General features: G+C 36.4%; 1 protein-coding gene across 5 annotated transcripts in view; it reads right to left on the reverse strand.

Annotated features, from left to right (window-relative positions):
* TANC2 (tetratricopeptide repeat, ankyrin repeat and coiled-coil containing 2) overlaps window positions 1–21,521 on the reverse strand; it is a 359,716-nt gene that overhangs the window by 141,323 nt on the left and 196,872 nt on the right. For all 5 annotated transcript variants that reach the window (XM_057318084.1, XM_057318083.1, XM_057318081.1 and 2 more), the window contains 2 exons: window positions 9,320–9,468; window positions 3,152–3,338 (listed from right to left, as the gene is read on the reverse strand). In XM_057318084.1, coding sequence (XP_057174067.1) covers window positions 3,152–3,338; window positions 9,320–9,468 — 336 coding nt within the window. The remainder of the gene's footprint in view (window positions 1–3,151; window positions 3,339–9,319; window positions 9,469–21,521) is intronic.

Here is a 21,521-nt window from a genome sequence, read left to right on the forward strand (position 1 = left end):
CAGTCCTTGATCCCCACTCCTTCTCCCCTTCTCCCCTTCAGCTCTCCCCCATCTGTAAACAGTTACTTAAGCACTGACTGTGCTACCACATGCCAGTTACTGAACCAGGTGCTGCAGATACTGATGAGTACGGCAAAGTTTCTGCTAGTAAGAAATTAACAATTGAATGGTGGAAAGCAGGTTCAAAAAGTAATTATTATACCATACATTAAATGCCATGACATCTATATGCTCAGGGGTTACTGTGAACATGGAGTAATAATATATATTGGATAGGAGTTGGGAGGGGAAAATTGAAGGGAGGTGGTGGTAGTGGTAGTGACAGAATACTTAACAGTCTTAAAAAATCCACAGGAGTCATTCATATGTAAGACAGAGATTACAGAACGGCAGAATGGTCAATAGGAACAAAAGCACAGAGAGGAAAAAATGAAATGCATCAGGTAACAATAAAGTCTTATGTTGCTATTATAATATATACATGGCTAGAAATAGTGGGAGAGAAGGCTGGAGAAATTGGCCATCGTCAGATCAGAAGGGCCTGGGCTTTATTTTATAGGTAAATGGGAGTCAACGGAGTGATATGATCAGATTTGATTTTCAGGTGGTTCACTTCATCTTATAGGTAATGGAATCAAAGGAGTAATTGGTTTTTGGTTAATTCACTTTGGTGGTTGTGTGAAAAACAGACTTGGAAAGGTCAAGATGAAAAGCAGAAACAACAGTTACATTTGCATCAATCTAAGATAATGAGGACTGCCAAGGCAATACTAAGAAAGATGAAAATAAAATCCAGGGATGAGAAATTTAGGGTGGGGGCAGAGAAGTGGCAAGAACTCCTCTCAGCTCTCTAGCTCAGGTTCCTGTGTAGATAGTGAATATTCTGGACAACTTTTTACCAATAAATTTGAAAAAAATAAAAACCATACCTAAGGAAAACTGATTCAAGAAGAAAGAGAAAACTTAGAAAGTCCTATAGTATTAACTATAATGAAGTAGTAAGTAGTTAGGGGCGCCTGGGTGGCATAGTCCGTTGAGCATCCAACTCTTGATTTCAGCTCAGGTCATGATCTCAGGGTCATGGGATCAAGCCCTGTGTCAGGCTCCATGCTCAGTGGGGAGTCTGTTTGGGATTCTCTCTCTCTCCCTCTCCCTCTGCTCCTTCCCACTAGTTCTCTCTCTCTCTCAAAAATAAAATAAATAAATCTTAAAAAAAAACCACAAAAAACAAAGCAGTAGCTAAAAAAAATCTTCATGAATATCAGGTCCAAATCGTTTTAATGGCAAGTCTTACTAAATAGTCAAGGAACAGAGAATTCAATCTTCCATAAACTATTTCATAGTTTAGAAAAAGAGCCTACTCTTCTACATTTTATTTCTCTATTTTATTTTGTTAAAATATTTCATCACTTAATGACTGTATCTTCATAAACACTTCTCATATAAATCACAAATTAGAAATTATTATGCTAAATCCTGAGGATGTATAAAAACAGTACGACATGAATCCTGCCTTTAAGAAGCTTTGTGATTAGTTGTGAAATTAAGAAATACAAGTCCTCCAACTTTGTTCTCCTTCTTCAAGATTGTTTTGTTGGGATTATGATAGTAATTTCACTGAATCTCTAGATTGCTTTGAGAAATATTATCACTTTAACAATATTAAGTCTTCCAATCCAAGAACACAGAATATATCTTCATTTATTTAAATCTTTAAAAATTTCTTAAGCAATATTTGTGTTTAGTGTACTGGTCTTAGTTTAGTGTACTTTTTAGTGTGCAAGTCTTTTATCTTCTTGGTTAAATTTATTTCTAAGTATTTTATTCTTTTTGATGCTATTATAAGGGAATTGTTTTCTTAATTTTCTTTTTGAATTGTTCATTGTTATTAGCATGTAGAAATGCAAGTGGTTCTTGTGTGTTCATTTTGTATCCTGCAACTTTACTGTAAAAATATTCTTTTCATTGGGGCATAAGCATGGCTCAATGGGTTGGGCATCTGCCTCCAATTCAGGTTGTGATTTCATGGTCTTGGGATTGAGCCCCACCTCAGGCTCCCTGCTCAGCAGGAAGTCTACTTATCCCTCTCCCTCTGCCCCTACTCCCCACTTGTGCTCACCTGTACTCACTCTCAGATAAATAAAATCTTTAAAAAATATTCTTTTCATCTACTTAATACTTATTTTATTTTATTTTATTTATTTATTTTTTTAAAGATTTTATTTATTTATTCGACAGAGATAGAGACAGCCAGCTAGAGAGGGAACACAAGCAGGGGGAGCGGGAGAGGAAGAAGCAGGCTCATAGCGGAGGAGCCTGATGTGGGGCTCGATCCCAGAACGCTGGAATCACGCCCTGAGCCGAAGGCAGACGCTTAACTGCTGTGCCACCCAGGTGCCCCAATACTTATTTTAAATGAATAAATTCACATGTTGATATATATGCATTTAAGTAGTAGAGATATATTTTGTTGCCATGACATTAATATCTGCTATACCATCTAAATAAATAAATATTTTGATTTGATAACTTTTAGAAGGAAGCCAAATGAGGAAGAAATAGTTTTCTTTATGCCTGGCCTTTCAGCTTTTGTCATTTGTCGACCAACCTCTCATCATCCCTTCCCTGAACCTTTTATCTTCTTTGGCCTTGGCAGCATTACAACGCTCCCAATTCTTCTATTTGTCTGACTACTCCTGTCCACTGGCTCATTCTCCCACTTCTAATTTCCTGCTCAATTTGAACGTGCCCTAAGATTCTGTGCTCACTCCTGTTTTCTTCTCTGTGCATTCCTTTTCTTCAGATTCCTCATTTCCCAAAACTTCACTCACTTTCATTTGACTGACTCCCCTTAATAAGTATACAATAAGCCATACATATATGAAGACCCGAGAGCCTCCATCAAACTCTACTAGTTCAGTGAGGAATGACCATTTTCTGAACTATTTCTGTTGGTAGATAGATGAATTTACAGAAAGAAGTAGACAAAATTTTTTCTGTCCACTCTTTCTTTTATCAGGTAGTATATTTAAAGGAGTGGTTAAGCAGGGAGGGATACCCCAAACACAGAATTTTTGAAAACTTAAGCTTGTGTAATTATTTTAAAAAAGAAAAAAACCCCACAAAATGATTAATGTAAAGATCAACTCACCAATAATGCCGCTATCTCTGCTTTCAAGGGTAGAGGTTGGACTGGTAACAGCCCCATAGCTGCAATCCTTGGCAGTTGCATTTGAACTGACTGGCGGGAGGGTGGAGCAGGGGCTACTGGCTGGTGGAGAGGCAGTGCTACTAGTCAAGGTGGAACAGGGACTTATCCGCTGGGTGATGGCTGAGGTCTGAAAATGGGAATGAGAAACAAGATAAACTGATCCGCTGTTAAAGTTAAATGTATCTTATGGCAAAACATATGCATTGATGAGAAAAAGGGCAAAATCTACATACATAGCTTTTACATCTACTATGTACTAGTTATTTTTTGCCTTCTAGGATAAGAGATCCTACATGGTACAAATAAGGTGCAACTTGATAAATTTAACACAGAGACTGTGACTAGTTTTTCTGCCTAAGAAATTTCTAGCGACAAATATTCTTTATCACTGCCTTGAATTCATAGAAGGATTTTTATTTAACTACAAGTTGTCCTTGCTTCTTCCTATCAATAAAACTATTCTGAAGGCTTACAACTTAGTCTTGTTAATACTTTTCCTTGGATTGAAAAAAAAATATCCGCAGCCAAGGAGAAATAAAAGTAAGGCTCTTAATGCAAATAAAGCATTTTTTTCGATACATAGGTGGCTGCCCTGAGACAGTAAATGAATGCAGAGAAAATGCCATATCCTAGAAGTCTATCTAAAAAATAGATCAAAAACAATGTTCATTTAAAACAAAACTAAATAATTTTTCTGTAGAAACTGATTATAGACTGAGATTGCTTTGTATCTTGAATGATCCTTATATCTGAGTTCACCTCAAAGTTTTTGACGGGAAGGAATGAGTAATCACCAAAAAGATTGATGCCAGTATATCCTGGCTTACCTAATTTAATGAAATTCCACTTTTCTTTAGCTCTTTCTACCCAAATAAATTGCCGAAATAATGAATAGAAGTATGTTTTTCCAAACACTAAAAAAATTTTATCCTTTTTAAAATGGTAAGTGATCATTGACAAAATTACTTGAAGGAACACTAATGATACATTTGACATCTTTAAATATTAAATTTAAGAGAAAGCTTTCAGCTTCTTTACCTATAGAGTCACTATTCACATTCTCTCCACTAAAAGTGAAGATTTACATTTAACAACTTGACTGGAAAATGTGTTAATCACTAAATATGAGAAAATTAAGGCTCTTTTACTCATCCTAAAATAAGTTTCAGATACAATCCCTTGTATTTAATCACATGTGTTGAATCCAGGTTTTGATTTTAATTTAAATGCTATAACTAGGTCATAAAGGATACAATCATCTTAAAGCACAAGTGACATTCTCAGAACCTTGCAATGAAGCAAATCTTTTCAACCATATTAATAATATTATGAACTGATTTTTGTTAGTCATACCACAAGCCCTCCGATCTCTGCCATTTCACTTCTACTTATGTTATTTTCTTCTCCAGAAGAGGGAGGAGTTTCAATTTCTTTGTAATCTCCTCTATTTTTATAAAATGATGCTGGCCTACCAGAGCAATGAGTTTTAACTGGGCATGCAGTAGAATCACCTATGGAATGTAAAAAAGCAAGCTCCCCAATGAAATTGACAGATACAGAGCCCCACACCCCAGACTTACTGAATCAGACTCCTCCCTAGTTAGAATCTAACATGGCAATTTTTAACCTCCTCACTCTCAGTTTAAAAAAATATGTGGGTAGATGAAACGAACTATACTAGGGTTGTGTGGTTTTTTGTTTTTTTTTTTTACATTAAATATATCTATAGCCATTCCATATTGAAAAAGTTCCATTTTGGTATGAATCTATTACTTCCATAGCAACTCATTTCCATTTTTAGACAAGATTCTCAGTCTGTTCTTTGAGAAAGGAAACTGTATTATATACATAATACAACCAATGTGGAGGTTAAGCCCAAACGACACTATTTTTACTACAAGTTGATTTCTACAAAATAAAGCTTATATCACAGAATGTATGCTTTAAAAGCTTTAACTGTAAAAGCAAAGCTTAAAGATCAAGCCGTTTAGAAAGAAATTTGCTCATGGCTTATGAATTAAAAAGCAGGCCTCCTACTTATTTCAGGAGGCTAGTTAATGAGAGATAGAAATCTCTTCTAGGCACAGAAAGACAACATTAACCATTCTCCATGCTTTAAGCTAAAATGGACATCTAATTAAACCACTCCATTTATAAAACTTTTCAGTGGTTTTTCCATTGTGTTCTCTGGAAGGATCCCAAACTCCCAGTCTGGTCTCTTAAAGGTTCTACAATTACACAAGGTAAGAACCTGATGATGGAATTCCTAAAGTACATCTTACTACTCCAGAAATTACGGAGTGAAGAAAATATAGTGGTTGGCTGAATATCACTTTCGGGACTTTGTCTTTGGTAGAAAAATGATACATGCTGACTTGCCTGTGCTGGGTTCTGTCCTTTCTAGTATAATTCTGAGGATGCCATTACCCTCCGGCCTTCCTAAACAAAGCAATCTATCTTTGTTAGCATGCTGTTTAGCTCGGAAGAAAGTCACCAAATGAACATGACCTCCTAATTCTTAATAACCTTCCTAAGACTAGAAGTTCCAATGATCAATTTAGTCACTTCCTTCTGTGGTTCCAAGATAGTTTCATGGTATATCACCCAAGAAGGACATCATTATTAATATTTTAATTTGTTCAATGCTTTACAGTTTAAAAAATTTATTATTATTTCATTTATTCCTTATCAACCAAGTATAAGGCTAAATGAATATTCTTTCCTCCATTAAGAAATGGGAGTAAGAGGGGCGCCTGGGTGGCACAGCGGTTAAGTGTCTGCCTTCGGCTCGGGGCGTGATCCCGGCGTTATGGGATCGGGCCCCACATCGGGCTCCTCTGCTATGAGCCTGCTTCTTCCTCTCCCACTCCCCCTGCTTGTGTTCCCTCTCTCGCTGGCTGTCTCTGTCAAATATATAAATAAAATCTTAAAAAAAAAAAAAAGAAATGGGAGTAAGAAACTGCTCTAAAGAATGAAAGCTATAAAATAATTTCCCCAAATCACAGATCTTGCAATATATTTATATACAAATTATAGTGCATAGTATTTTACACCTTTTATTTATATGGCATTTTACAGCTTACAAAGTGATTTCATATTCATGATTTACCTTGATCCTCACAACAACCCTGCCAAGTGTTATTATTTCATATTACACTGAAACAGTATGGTGCAGCTGTTAAGAACAGAGGTTGTAAAAGTAGACTGTCTGGATTTGAATACTATTCCGTCACTTTGTAGCACTGTGTTTCCACTTTATCTGAAATCTGGAATATCAATGGACCCTTACAACATTGGGTTGTAAGGAAGCTTGTACAAAATAATACAAATAAAGCAGTTAGTACAATGATTAGCATGTAGTCAGCATTTCATAAATGTCAGCTGTTATTACCTATGAAAACCCAAAAGCTCAGGGGGATTAAGTTACACGTCCAAATTTACAAAGTCACAGATGATAGAGTTGGAAGCAGGGAATGGATTTTCTACCTCCTGGTTCAGGGACTTTTCTTTTTTCTTTCTTTTTTTAATTGAAGTATAGTTGACACACAATATTACATCAGCTTCAGATGTATAACACTGATTCTGACAAGTTTATGTTATGCTATGCTCACCACCAGTGTAGGTGACTTTTCTATTATTAGAAACAATAGGATTCTTGGCAAATACTCATACTGTAACAACATCTGACTTCGTCATTATTAGAACAGTCACATTTTAACGTGACACGAACATCAAGAAATAAAAAAGTAAAAAGTAAAAATGGATGTTTTACATATACCAATATCAAAAAGGCCCTCAACATAAATCATTCCCATTTTTTATTCACAGGGCATAGCATACTAACACAGTTACAATACAACTGATTAAAAAAAAAGACAATCCCTGCCATCATGAAGCTTACACTCTTGTATGAGAGACAGACAAGAAAACAAAAACTCACAACTAAATATGGAGTGTAATAAATTAATGATTAAGAGCTATAAAGAAAATAAAGCAGCAGGATAAGGGGGTATAGTGACGGGTGGGTGCTATAAGAAACTGCAGTTAAGGAAGGCTTCCCTGAAGAGGTAACATCTGAGCAGAGAACTGAATGAAGGGAGCAATGAGTTATGGAGAAGTGTTTTCCAGTATTAAAGGAAATGTCAGAGGAATGTCAGGAAGGCCAGTGTCACTGCAGAGCTGCAGGTGAAAGGCACAGAGGGGTAGACAGTGTAGGAGAGTTAGTAGCAAAGGGTCACATCAGGCAGTGCCTTTCTGACCATGCTGAAGATTGTAGATTTAATTCTAAATGTGATGGGAAAACAGCGGAAGATTGAGAGCACAGAAGCAAAAGGATCAGATTCACATTTTACAAGGATCACTCTGGCTATTGTGTGAAGATACTACAGAGGAGCAAGCGTGGAAGCAGAGACCTATAAGGAGGCTATTTATTCATTCAGTAAATATTTACTGAGCACCTACTAACGCTAGACCATATCCTAGATGCAGAGGATCCAGCAGTAAATAGAACAGGCAAAAGTTCCAGGCCTTACAGTCCAGGAAACATCGCAGTAGCCCGGACAAGAGAGGAGAGTGATGTGGACTCAGGTGTAGCAGTGGAAGTAATGAAAAGGGAGCAGAATCAGCATATATTTGCAGACAAAGTCTACGTGACTTGCTGAAAGAGTGAATGTGTAATTTGAGAGAAAACTCAAGAATGGCTCCAATGCTTTTGTCCGAAGCATCTAGGTGATACACCTTACTCAGAGAGAAAACACTGCAGAAGGAGCAGGCTCTGGGAAAAAATGTAAGGGTTTCAGTTTTTGACATGTTAGGTTTGAGCTGTATCTTGGACACACAGGTAGAAAAGGGAGTACAGGTAGCTGGAAATACACTGGAGTTAAGGGGAAAGGCAGGGCCAGAGGCAATTCAGGAGTTAAGAGAATATTAAAAAAAAAAAAAAAAAAAAAAAGAATGGAGGAGTTTCAATATGATTGGAATCTCCAGGCACCTGAATTTTATAAAAACTTCCCAGGTGATTATAACGTACAGTCAGCAAAACCAAGGACCAAGGGAATGAGGACATAAATAGAGAAGTCTGAAGACAGAGCTCTGGAACACTTGAACATTATCCACATGATCTATAAATATATCCAAATAATCCTTGAAGACTGCATTATTTTATGACAAAACCAACATATGACATAGAATCTTCACAAATATTTGTTAAGATACACAAGATGAACTCTAATTGTCATCTTCTAGAACAAAAGGATTCACTACAGGACGTACATTTTAAAGATGAAGAGCATACAAATGAGTCTGAGTCTACTTCCTTTGCTACATTTAAACTAAAAAATTGCCAAAAGGAAAAAAAATCTATGAAATAAATTTTTTTTTCAAAGTGCTAGTATTTTTAAACTTTCTGACATGAATATTTAGATCATTAATTTTTTAGATTTTCACTTTTCTAATATATGTATTTGAAACTAAACATTTTTGAGCACCTCTTTAACTGTAAGTTTTATGTACTACAAATACATACTGTAAGTTTCATTATATTTTGTTATAATTTCAGTTTAAAATATTTTCTAATTTCTTGTGATTTCTTCTTTGACTGAAAGGCTATTTAGAAGTATATTAATAGCCAAACATTTGAAGGATTTTCTCAATGATCTTGTAGCTATCACTTCCAAGGTTATCATTTTGTAATTGGTTAATTCTACTACCATCACAGTAATTGTAATCCAAAATTATGAGACCTGGTCCTCATAGTGTTAGTTTGGTAAATAATCCATATGTTCCTGAAAAGATGTATATTCTATAATTTTCGGGTGCAGTGCCCATATAAATGTCAATTCTGTTTCTTGGCTTAAGCACTTAATAATTTCCTCATTCATTCCATAAACGAATCAAAACTTTAAAGTGGCTTTTTAAACCTAAGAATGAAACTAAAACGTGTTTCATAAACTGAAGAAATACAGTGATGATGGAAAATTAAGGTATACCTTCAGACCTCAAAAGTCATTCAACAATTGAGATACGCACATAACACACACCCTGCAACATTTTTCCTGGTGTGATAGGCTGATTTATTCCACATTTCACAGGTGACAGCAAGGAGTTTACCTGATTTTCATCCTGCACTTCCATGTTGTATTGGTCGCCTGGCTGAACTTCTGTGACTTTCTCTCCAAGGAGGAAACCCAGACGAGTCATGAGTGTGTTTGCTGCCTCATCTACAGATGGAGGGGGACCAAGCTCCTGTTCAGCATCACCTGTAACAGGCAGACATTGAAACACATGAATCTTTCAAAATAAAATGGCCTCGTCCTGCAACTATTCTGACATTCAATTTGGTCATTCCCTTTGTTTTCGCTCTAAATCCAAAATTACAAGGTCCTTGCCTAGAAGCTGATTTTCCCACTTTTGCATATTATAATTGATATATCGTTTACTCGGATTCTCCTCAATGTGTCTACCTGAAACCTGGGTTTGAGAGAATTTGTAATTTACTGAATAGAAGAAGTTTCCTATTTCTTTGGCAGTTAGGGTTCTAATTCAGTCCTGCCACAATCCCAGCCTTCATTCGGGTTCTTTTATCTTCTTTTTCTTTTCCTTTACAGTTTGTGTAAATATTCTTTTTTCAAAAGATTTTTAAATCATTTCAAACTTATAAAAAAGTTTCAAGAATAGTACAAAGAACATTTTTTTTCCTTAACCATTTCAAAGTATAGACATGAGGTCCCATCATCCCCAGATAGTATGTGTGTCCTATAAACAAGGACATTCTCTTACATAAATCACAGCACCAGCACAGACATCAGGAAACTTCCACTTGGCATTATTGTGATCTCACCCACAGATCCCATTTAGTTTTGTCCCAGTAATGTCCTTTCCAGCAAAAGAATCCGTTTCAGGGTTATGCAGTGCATTTCATTTGCAGTTCTCTTGTATCTTTTTTTTAATTTGGAACAGTTCATCAGTTTCTTCTTAACTTTCATGACCTTGACACATCTGAAGATTACAGGCCAGTTGTTTTGCACAATGTCCCTCAATTTGAATTTATCTCCTATTACCTTGTGAGTTGATTCAGGTTATGCATTTTTGGTAGAACTATCACAAAAGTGATGCTGTGTTAACTTTGATCACGTGGTTATAGTAGTGTTTGCTAGATTTTGCCACTCTAAAATTACACCTTTTCTCTTTGTAATTAATAAGTATTTTGTGGGGGAACACTTTGAGTCTACGTAAATACATCCTACTTCTCAATAAAATTTTAAATTAAAAATATTTTTGCGATAAAATATATATATCAAGATTTTACATTTTAACCATTTTCACGTGTACAATTCGGTGGCATTAAGTTCATTCAGTGTTGTACAGCCACTGCTACTATTTCCAGAACTTTTTCATCTTCTCCCAAAGAAACTCTATACCCATTAAATAAAAACTTCTCATTCCCCCCACTTACTAGCCGCAGCTAATGTCTATCCTACTTTCTATCTCTATGAATTTGCCTAGTCTCAGTACCACGTAAGTGGAACCACACAATAATTGTCCGTTTACGTCTTGCCTATCTGACTTTGCATGTTTTCAAGGGTCATCCATGTTGCAGCATGGATCAGAATGTCACTCCTTTTCATGAATAAATAATATTCCATTGTATGTATATTACCATAGTTTATTCGACTGATGTTGGACACTTGGGGGTTGTTTCCATCTGTCAGATATTATGAATAATGATAATATGGACCCTGGTGTAAAAGTATCAGTCTGATTTTCTCCTCAATGAACTTTTGCCCACTATTTTTCAGCATTCACTAATGTTTCTTGGTTGAATTAATACTATCGTGCCAAATAGTGATTTTTCGAAATCCATCATTCTTTCCACAGCTTAGTTTCTTTTCCTTACCTATTTATCTGAACTCAATGATTCCTATATATTCAATGAGTTATAATCTGTTACTATCATTTATTTTGTTGTTCCAGTTGTCCCAGATTTGGCCCAGGTAAGCCCTTTCAGTTTGGCTCTTATAACCTTTTGACATACCTGTGTCATTTTCTGAGCACTTCTTTTCTTTGGGAAACTAAAAGATGTTCCAGGCTCATCTTTTACTTTCCCTGCCCTAGCTCTAGAATCAGGTGCTTTTCCAAGAAGCCCTGGTTCTTTTTAGTGGAGAAAGGCACTTAGAATATCAGGTATGCTCACTGCTATTAGGATGCCACTGTCCTCCAGATCCACCAGGACAGAGTTAGGCAGTATAATCACGCACATACATACATGTACATATACATACACATTCACACATCCTTATATTCATTTTCATTTGTAAATCTGTACACAGACACCCAAAAGTTCCTAGCGATGCTCTAATTCCAATTCAGTAACATAAGGTTAATTCTAGGTTTTATTTTTCCCCAAAGTTTTTTTTCCAAACTTGTAAAGTTGTTCTCCAATAGTGAGAAATCTGACTCTCACTATCCTTACTTAATCTGTTCCCCCTTCAAATACAAATGTCACTGCTGCTCACTGCCACACTGCACACAAACACTCTACTCCCTGCTTGGGGTCCTACCCCATGTCACAAGAACCCTATTAGCACTTCCCCCACAGTCACAGTCCTTTTTTTTTTTTTTAAAAGAGAGAGAGAAAGAGAGAGAGTGTGCGCACACATGAGAGTCGGGGGCGGGGGTAGAGGCAGAGGGAGACAGAATCTCAAACAGACTCCCCACTGAGCGCGGAACTTGACGGGGGCTCAAACCCACGACCCATGAGATCATGACCTGAGCAGAAATCATGAGTTGGACGCTTAACCAATTGGGCCACCCAGGCACCCCCATGGTCATTTTTAAAAAAATTGATATATAATTCACATACCATAAACTCTATCCTCTTAGAGTATATAATTCAGTGGCTTTTAGTAATAATCATAAAGTTATGCAACCACCATCACTTTCTAATACCAGAATATTTTAATCACTCTAAAATGAAACCCCATTAAAGTTCATTTTTGCCCTGAAATTTAGACCCTCCCCCCCAAATTCCTGATTGCTGGTATTCATTTTAATCCTCTGTAATCTTCTGTCTCCAAACTGCTACATTCTTTCCATAAAATTTGCTTTTTAGGTTCTTTTTCTATTTAGGCTACTTTTCAGTGGTCACCAACTATAGGAATTATTCTTTTTCAAACCTTTTCACTGAGGTATGCTGAACAAAGTCAATATGAGGTTTTTCCTTGGACTCATCATCAAGATAAACTTATTTCCAAATAGAGAATTTATAATCGCTTCTCAGCCTTTTGGCTGAGATCAATTGCAAATAGAGAATTTATAGAAATCACACAAAAAGGAGCCAGGGAACGCAATATGATCTACTCTAACTGTGATGTAGAAATAATTTATTTAAACTATCTGTTTATACTAATTTGATTCATAGTCAACATCTTTTCAGATTTTGTTTTCATTCAGATGCATTTAGTCAAACTTTGTAACAATCCACAGTAGCACAGATCCTATAGGACATTACAAAAACCTTTTTTTTGGTGAGAGACATGTCCTTTCAACACAGCAAGCATGTTATAATGTAATATGGTTTGATGCCAAAACATAATAGCGTCTTAATTTTTTAGGATATTCAGTCTTACACGTTAAAACACTCTATATGGCAAGAAAGTGTGATTTACATTGTTATTATTCAGTTTACATTTATCTTAACTTCTATACTAAAGTTATAAGCTGCAGGTCACAGGAATGGACAATACGTATATTTTTGTATACTATCATTGAACTCCAGTGTTCCATCTGTGGAAAAACGATACAGAACTTTCACTGAATTTATGTCGGAGTAGGAAAAAAGGCTCTATTTTTTCTTCCCTACTTCCTCTCTGAGAGTCAACAAAAATAGATTTCTCTGCCACAGAACAGATTTAATAGAATCAATAGGGTTATTTTTATTCACAAATATTTAAGTTCACACAGTCCTTGCTGGCCCCTCCCCAGCCCAAGAATGAAAGCCTTGAGAAAAAAAGGTAACTGCTATATTCAAATTGATTAATTACCCTTTTCCCCTTCTATAGATTTAACTAGCTAAGCTTTTCCAAATTTTTCTTAGCACAGATTCCTGACCTCTAGATATTCTGGGGCTCCATTTCATTTTCTTTCTTTCTTTCTTTTTTTTTAAAGCATATTGCTTATTGTGATATGGTGACATAATAAGAAATACATATCTGGGGACACCTGGGTGGCTCAGTAGGTTAAGTGTCTGCCTTTGGCTCAGATCATGATCCCAGGGTCCTGGGATCGAGTCCCACATCAGGCTCCTTGCTCAGTGGGGAGTCTGCTTCTCCCTCTGCCCGCCACTCCCCCTGCTTGTGTCCGCTCTCTCTGACAAATAAATATTTTAAAACCTTAAAAAAAAAAGAAGAAGAAGAAAGAAATACATATCTGGTCCTTTTTCCAGTTGCTGGAACACAGCTCCTAAACTCTTGGAATTTCCTGAGTGACAATGGTGAGAGAAGCATCTTTAGTTTTTCATAAGCCCTTTTGAGGTGACTCTTAGTGGGCCATAAATAGCTGCAGGATGGTCACTAGTTATCAGAGAACCAACCATGTTATTAGAGGGGAACTTTCACACCCATTCCCCAACCTACAGGGAGGGGAAAAGGGGCTGAAGATTGAGTTAATCAGCCATGGTCAATGATTACTCAATCATGCCTACATAATGGAAAGTCCATGAAAATATTTAACAATGAGGTTTGGAGAGCTTCTAGGTTGATGAACACATCCACATACTGGGAAGATGGTGCACCCAAACTCCACAAGGACCAAAGCTCCCGTGCTCAGGACTTTTCTGGACCTCCCCCTTATATACTTCCTCATCTGACTGTTCATTTGTATCATTAAGATATCCCTTATGAGGGGCACTTGGGTGACTCAGTCGGTTAAGCATTTGACTCTTGATCTCAGCTCAGGTCTTGATCTCAGGGTCATGAGTTCAAGCCCCGTGTCGGGCTCCACGCAGGGCATGGAACTTAGTTAAAAAAACAACAACAAATACCCTTTATGATAAACTGGTGATACTCAAAAGTGTTTTCCTGGGTTCTGTGAGTCATTTTGTGATTTTGAGAATATCATACAGAAGAAATTACACAGTATGTAAACTTTTGAGATTGACTTTTAAAAAATTCAGCATAAAGCTTTTAAGATCCATTCAAATTGTTGCCTATTTCAATAGTTTGCTCCTTTTTATTTCTGAGTAGTAGTAATACATTGCGTAGATGTACCACATTTTGTTTAACCATTTACCCCCTGAAGGACATTTGGGTTGTTTCCAGTTTCTGGATAGTCTGAATAAAGCGACTATGAACATACATGTACAAGGTTTTGGGTAAACATAAGCTCTAGTAGATAGAAACCAGGAATTCTGCTAAACATACTACATTATACAAGAGAGTTCCCCATGACAAAGGATTCTCTAGCCTCAATAGTCAACAGTACTGGGGCTGAGAAACCCTGAAACAGCTAGAAATCACCTTACCCTTTAAAATTTGTCAAACTGGATGTACTCTCAACACAGAGTGTCCAATCTGTTCTTTTTTTCTTTTGAGAGAGAAAGTGTGTGAGAGTGAGAGAGAGAGAGAGAGAGAGAGAGCATGAGGAGGGGAGGGGGGGCAGAGGCAGAGGGAGAAGCAGACTCCCTGCTGAGCAGGGATTCCCTACAGATGCAGGGCTGGATCCCAGGACCCTGGGATCATGACCTGAGGCAAAAGCTTAACTGACTGTGCCACCCAGGTGCCCCCAATCTGTTATCTCTGAGGATTCCCAGAATTACTTCAATTTCTGTCTTACAATGAAGTTTGTCCTTAGACTGTTTCCTTCCTGAGTGTGGGGTTTGTTGTCTACATTACTAGAATCTAATAATCTTTTTTTTTTTTTTAGATTTTATTTATTTATTTGACAGAGATAGAGGGAACACAGGCAGGGGGAGTGCGAGAGGAAGAAGCAGGCTCATAGCAGAGGAGCCTGATGTGGGGCTCGATCCCATAACGCCGGGATCACACCCTGAGCTGAAGGCAGACGCTTAACGACTGTGCCACCCAGGCGCCCCTAGAATCTAATAATCTTTTCAGTCTTCAACACACCTTGGCCTTACACAAGACTTACTGGGGATGCAATGTGTATGTCAAAGGTGGGGAAATATATCAAGGCACAGAATAACTTAAATAAAAATATAATACATCTCAGATGATAACACAGATTATCTTTTATTAATTATAACAACAGCTAGCACATATGAAGATTAACTATATGCCAGGGACTGCTTCTAAGTATTTTATAATACATATTAACTCATTTAATAATGAGTTATAATTCATTATTACTGCCTTATGAGGGTAGGTACTCTTATCCCTATTTTACAAATAAGGAAAGTAAAGCATAAAAACAACAAGTAACTTACCCAAATTCATGTAGTTAGTGAGCGGCTGCCTAGGCAATCTGGATCTAGAGCTCAAGCTCTTAACCCCAGGTTATACTGTCATCCTTGATTCCAGTCTCTTACCATGTTGCTGGCATCACTCCCTACAACCCTCTACCCAGAGTACCTGCTCTCATAATTCTCAAAATTCCTTTTAAATCCTCCTACCAAATATTTGGTGTCAAAATTTCTCTTGGGGGGCCTGGGTAGCTCAGTTGGGTAAGCGTCTGACTTCGGTTCAGGTCATGATCTTGGTGTCCTGGGATCATGCCACGTGGTGAGCTCCGTGCTCAGCAGGGAGTCTATCTACTTCTCCCTCTCCCTTTTCCTCTGCATCTCCCACCCCAGCTCGTGCTCTCTCTTTCTCAAACAGATAAATAAAATCTTTAAAAAAAAACTCCTCTTCTTCATACCAAATGTTTTACCCATCTTTTTGTTTTATCCATGACCATCCAGGCATTTTCTTAACCAAACACACCCAATTAAGGTATGTCTGTAAACAAAGATAGTACTTTCCTTGAGTGGAATTCTACCATGACTTCTTTAATAATGATGAATTTGGAATATGATAAACAAAACAAGATGATCACTCTAAGACTATTTTACACAAAATAAATCATACGATTTTCATACATTCTCTGCTGATTAAAACTATTTAAATTTACAGCTCTTATTTTATTTTGGCTATTTGGGAGGGGTGTACTTATGCATTAGGCTTTGCTCCCAGAACACTGAATAAAGAATACAGCACCATAAGCACTAAAGGATTCTAAAATTTACTAGGAAATGGAAAGGCCCAGGAATAGTAAAGAAAACTTGAAGAAGAATGACTTCTATTACTTAATATCAAGATTTAATATAATGTTAAAGCACTTAAGGCAGAGTATGACTGACACAAGCATAGATAAAAAAACCAACACAACAGAATAAAGAATCGAGAAGCATATTTATACATATATAATTCACCTTATTTAGGACAAGGGTGAGCCACTGCAATATTTTAGTAACAGGATGGTATTTTCAATAATTGATGATGGACCAGTAGGATATAAATAAAAATAAAACCTATCCCTACATCATACTACTTACAAAACTCCAATTCCATATGGATTATAGACCCAAATATGAAAGGTAAAACAATAAATTTCCCGAAAGATAAACTAATAGAATATCTGCATGACCTAGGACTAGGCAAAGACTTCTTAAACAGGACACAAAAGGCACTTAATCACAAAAGAGGACTGGTTTTTAGCGAAGTTTATTAATAAGACAAACTTCTGTTCACCAAAGACACCACTAAGATGGTAAAAAGGCAAGGTCCCTAGATATCTCTAATTCATATGTCCAACAAAGGGCTTCTCTCTAGAATATATAGAGAATCCATACAACTCAATAAGAAAAATAAAGACAATCCTATCAAAAGAGGAACAAAAAAATCTATACAAGAATTTACAAAAGAGTATGTCCAAATGGCCAATAAGCATATGAAGAGCTGTTCAACATTATTGGGAGATGAAAATCAAAACCACAGTGAGATATCACCGCATATGTACAGTGCAGAATAGCACACAAAACAAATAAACAAACAACCCTGACAATACAGGGTAAAAAATATATTCAAATACTGCTGTGCTGGTGGGAATGTAAATTGGTAGCATTAAATTTGGGAAAAATTTTAAGCTGAACATAGGAAATTCTAGCATATCCACTGCTAGGTAGATACCAAAAGGAAAAGTATACATAGGTGCATCAAAATATATGTAACAAATATTCACAGAAGAATTGTTCATAATAGCCAAAATTGAAAATATCCATCAATAGTGGATGCACAACGAAATATGACAGCAATAAAAGAGAATCTCACATATATACTATTGAACAAAGGAAGAGAGATTCAAAAGAATACATACTAAGTGATTTCTTTTGTACAAAGTGTGAAAATGGGGAAAGGAAATAACAGAATGGCAGTCATAATAGTGGTTATACTTATAGAGTGGATAATGATGCGGGGGGAAGCATGAGGAAAACTTCTAAAGTGCTGCTAACGTTCTATATCTTGATTTAGGCAGTGGTTAGATGGGTGTGTTTGCTCCAGAGAATTTCATCAAGACTATATAATTATGATTTGTGTGCCTTTCTGTATTTATAGCTTAATTTTTTAAAATTACAGAACATGTATTAAGGACACTGGGTTTGAGAATAAAACAATATTCACAATATCTGTTTTTTCCTCCAAGAAAGAAGTCTAGAATTATGAAAAAAGAAACAATGCTATATGTATTTCAAAGTTTAGTATAAAATTAAAAATTACTTGGCCACTGCTCTTGTACCAGTTAATAACTTAAAGCAGAGCTATGACATACGCATAAGGAGAAGCCAATGAATACAAGAAATATTTTATAAATAAAGGAAGTACTGGGGACCACAGAGAAAGAAAACAATGACACTTGTCTTGGAAGGGTGGAGGCAGGAAAAGGAGGCAAGAGGGCTCTTGGAGGAGGCTATACTCAAAATTCTTATAATGGATGAAATTGGTTTTGTAACAGTAGAGTTAGGGAAAAAGAGCTGAGGGAAGGATTTTCAGATTCAAATTCTACATGACTTACCAGTTCAACAAAAATATAGAGCTCTAAGTTCAAGATGGATTAAATGCAGCATCCTTAATGTTGTTCTAAAAGAGTGTTTTAAATTTATTTCTAGAATAATAATATTGATAGTAGTACTAGCATTAATAACAACAATAACTAATCCTTATTGGGCTATTAGTGTCTAGTACTTGTCTAAGTGCTTTATATGTATTAACTCACTTGATCTTCACAATATTCGCTACCCTACAGATGGCAAAAGGGAGGCACATGGAGATTAAGTTCTTGCTTGCCCATGGTTACAGAGTTAGATCAGTGACAGAGTTAATACTGACATCCATGCTGTCTGGCTCCTGAGCCTGTGTTCTCCACCACCTCATTATTTTGCCAGGAAATATGTGATTGCTGAATATGAATTGTTTGTATGGTTATTTTATTTACTTTTATCTTTTTCTAAAGAGATTTTATTTATTTATTTGACACAGAGAGAGAATGTGAGCGCACAAGCGGAGGGAGCAGCAGAGGGAGAGGGAGAAGCAGCGGGAGAGGGAGAAGCAGGCTCCCCGCTGAGCAGGGAGCCCGACAAGGGGCTCGATCCCAGGACCCTGGGATCATGACCTGAGCCAAAGGCAGACACTTAACCAACTTAACCAGCCACCCAGGAGCCCCTACTGTTATCTTTAACAATATCCGCCTGATGATAGAGAATATAGGAAAGCATTCATTAACTCAAGAAATATTTACTGAGTACTTTCTGTGTGTCCAGCACCGTGTCAAGTGTTACATACACATTTATGAACAAAGGGCATAACTCCTATTCTTAAGGAGGTTATAGTCTCATGGAGGAAAAACAGAAAATCAATCAATTAAATCATAGTAAGTTAAACTATGTAAGAAATACAATGCAGGCAAGAAATAGGATGCTGCAAAAAAGCAAGTGCTGAACATTTTCATCCTTATTTTCCTTGATGACACCAATTCTCCTTTCAGAGATGGTTTACATTTTATATTTGCAAAAAAAGTATCTTCTATTTAAAAGTAGCCAAACCACAGAGGAATTAGACAATGACTAAAACTGTAAAGAAACGAATACCTGTGGGGTGATCAGGTGATGGGTATTTAGGAGGGTACCTGTTGGGATGATCACTGGGTGTTATATGCAACTAATGGATCGTTGAAAACTACAACAAAAACTTATGATGTACTATATGTTGGCTAACTGAACATAATGGAAAAAAAAGAGAAATGAATGGTTAATAGCTAATGCATCCACACCCCTAATCTACATCCCAAACATGGCAGGCTACACAGAGTCTCAGTGTATAGATTCTCTTAATTCTCCACATTCTCTTAGCATTTTCACATCGAGCTGTTTACATTTTCCTTTATGATCTGCTAATTATAAACCACTTGTTCTCATCTATTTCAAAACTCAGAAATTTGTACCACATTTAATCAAATAAAGAAACCCATTCTTTTTCTCTCACAGTTATAAAAACTGTGATTAGCTTGGCCCAAAGCAAACCTGGTTATATTTTCATTACTTAGTTCTTAAATGATTACCTAAACTTTTTCCTTTTCTAATGAACATTGGACAATGGGTGGTGGTTTAAATCAGGGCTGTTATTTGTCACAGTAAGTGCTAAAGCAGGCACATTCTCCCAAAACTGAGCTCCTGGCTTATTATATAGCTCCAGTTCTTCAAGCTTATGAACCCCTTCGTAGCAAATCAGAAAGTGAAAAGATACATTCTTAGTAGGGAGAAATCTATGTCATTTACACAAATTTATAACATATTAAATTGTTTCGTTTTGCCTTCCCCTGCCTTTTTGGGTTCATTTCATTCCTTCAACACACACTGAATGAACATCTACTATGTACTAGTCACTACAGGAAGCAGTGTGGATATAACTGTAAGCATAAGGGAGAAGATGTATTAAATTGTGCAGATGGGTGTTTTTGATAATTTTAGTGTTTATCTTTTCTTGATTGGATCCTTGAGAAGAAATGATTGAGGAATAATTATTTAAAATCTTTCAGTGGAAAAATGCCATGATGATTCACCTACCATTTAACTCTTTCTTTTCCCTAGGGCAAACAGCATATTTACTCTGCCATTATAAAAAATGTTACTTGGTTAGGGGCCAGATGAGACATTTGTTGTATCAGAGAACTCACTGTATAGAGTTTTAACGAAGAAAATCAGCATCATTGTTCTGTTAAGATACCAGAAAACAGCAGCCATATTTTATGCCCTGGACTGAAATGAAGTTTTACTTTTACATATATGAATTCTAACCAATGTTCTTTAAGACTTATAAATAGAAAAATTATTTATATAAAACAAATAATACCTTTAGATTTTTAAGGGTAGCCTTCTAAGAGTAGCCAAAGATGATTTACATGGATTAATAGAAGGGTAAGTCCTCAATATATACACTAGTCATTTTGTGGTAAATACAAAAATGCATTGTGTGGCTTTTGAAACTCGATGTTTTAATAAAACATTAACCAGCAGATAAGAACATTCCTTTTAAATTGGTTTGCAACAGAGCCAAGCAATAGAAAGCCAGACTGTAGTAAGCTTATTTCTCATGATCCCCTTCAAACATGAAAAGAAATTCTCTAATCATTTTGCATGATGACTCCTATTCCCTGTTTAATTTTTTTCCTGGCAACAACAGAAACATCAGTTTCATCTGCTCACATTTATAACTGAACTTATATGGCTACTGTAGAAGTTAAGATAAAAGCAGAAAACATAATAATGTTGAACTTATCTCAATGATCAATGAAATACATTTGAGATTTGTGGCTGGATAAAGTAGACAGTTTCCTCTCTAAGCTAATGGTAACAGGTCAAATGAGGCCAGATGGAGATCAGGAGCAGAAAGGCCAAGCTTTTCAACAATTTAGTATCAAGGGTCCTATAACCACAATAGGCAAAACTTGCAAAATTTTGATGCAAAATACAAATCTGAGATTTAGTTTCCAAGTCCAAATAGGAGACAACTTGTTCAAAGAGACCATGAATCAACTCTAAAAGCTTGTTTGAAAATGGAACTTGTTTACATTTCAAGTAATCATCCGGCTAATAATACCATTTCCATTTCTTATTCTATAGCTCCTAGAACTTAAGGACACTGGTTTATTCCAAGAGGTAGTGTTCTACGACTGTTTTAGTGTACAGTCTGCTCCCATTATCTTCATGGAGAGCACAGAATGCAAAATTAATATGTTCTTTTTAAACACTTTAGAATGTGTAATG

This window comes from Ursus arctos, unplaced genomic scaffold (genome assembly GCF_023065955.2).
Source record: "Ursus arctos isolate Adak ecotype North America unplaced genomic scaffold, UrsArc2.0 scaffold_24, whole genome shotgun sequence".
Taxonomy (NCBI): domain Eukaryota; kingdom Metazoa; phylum Chordata; class Mammalia; order Carnivora; family Ursidae; genus Ursus; species Ursus arctos.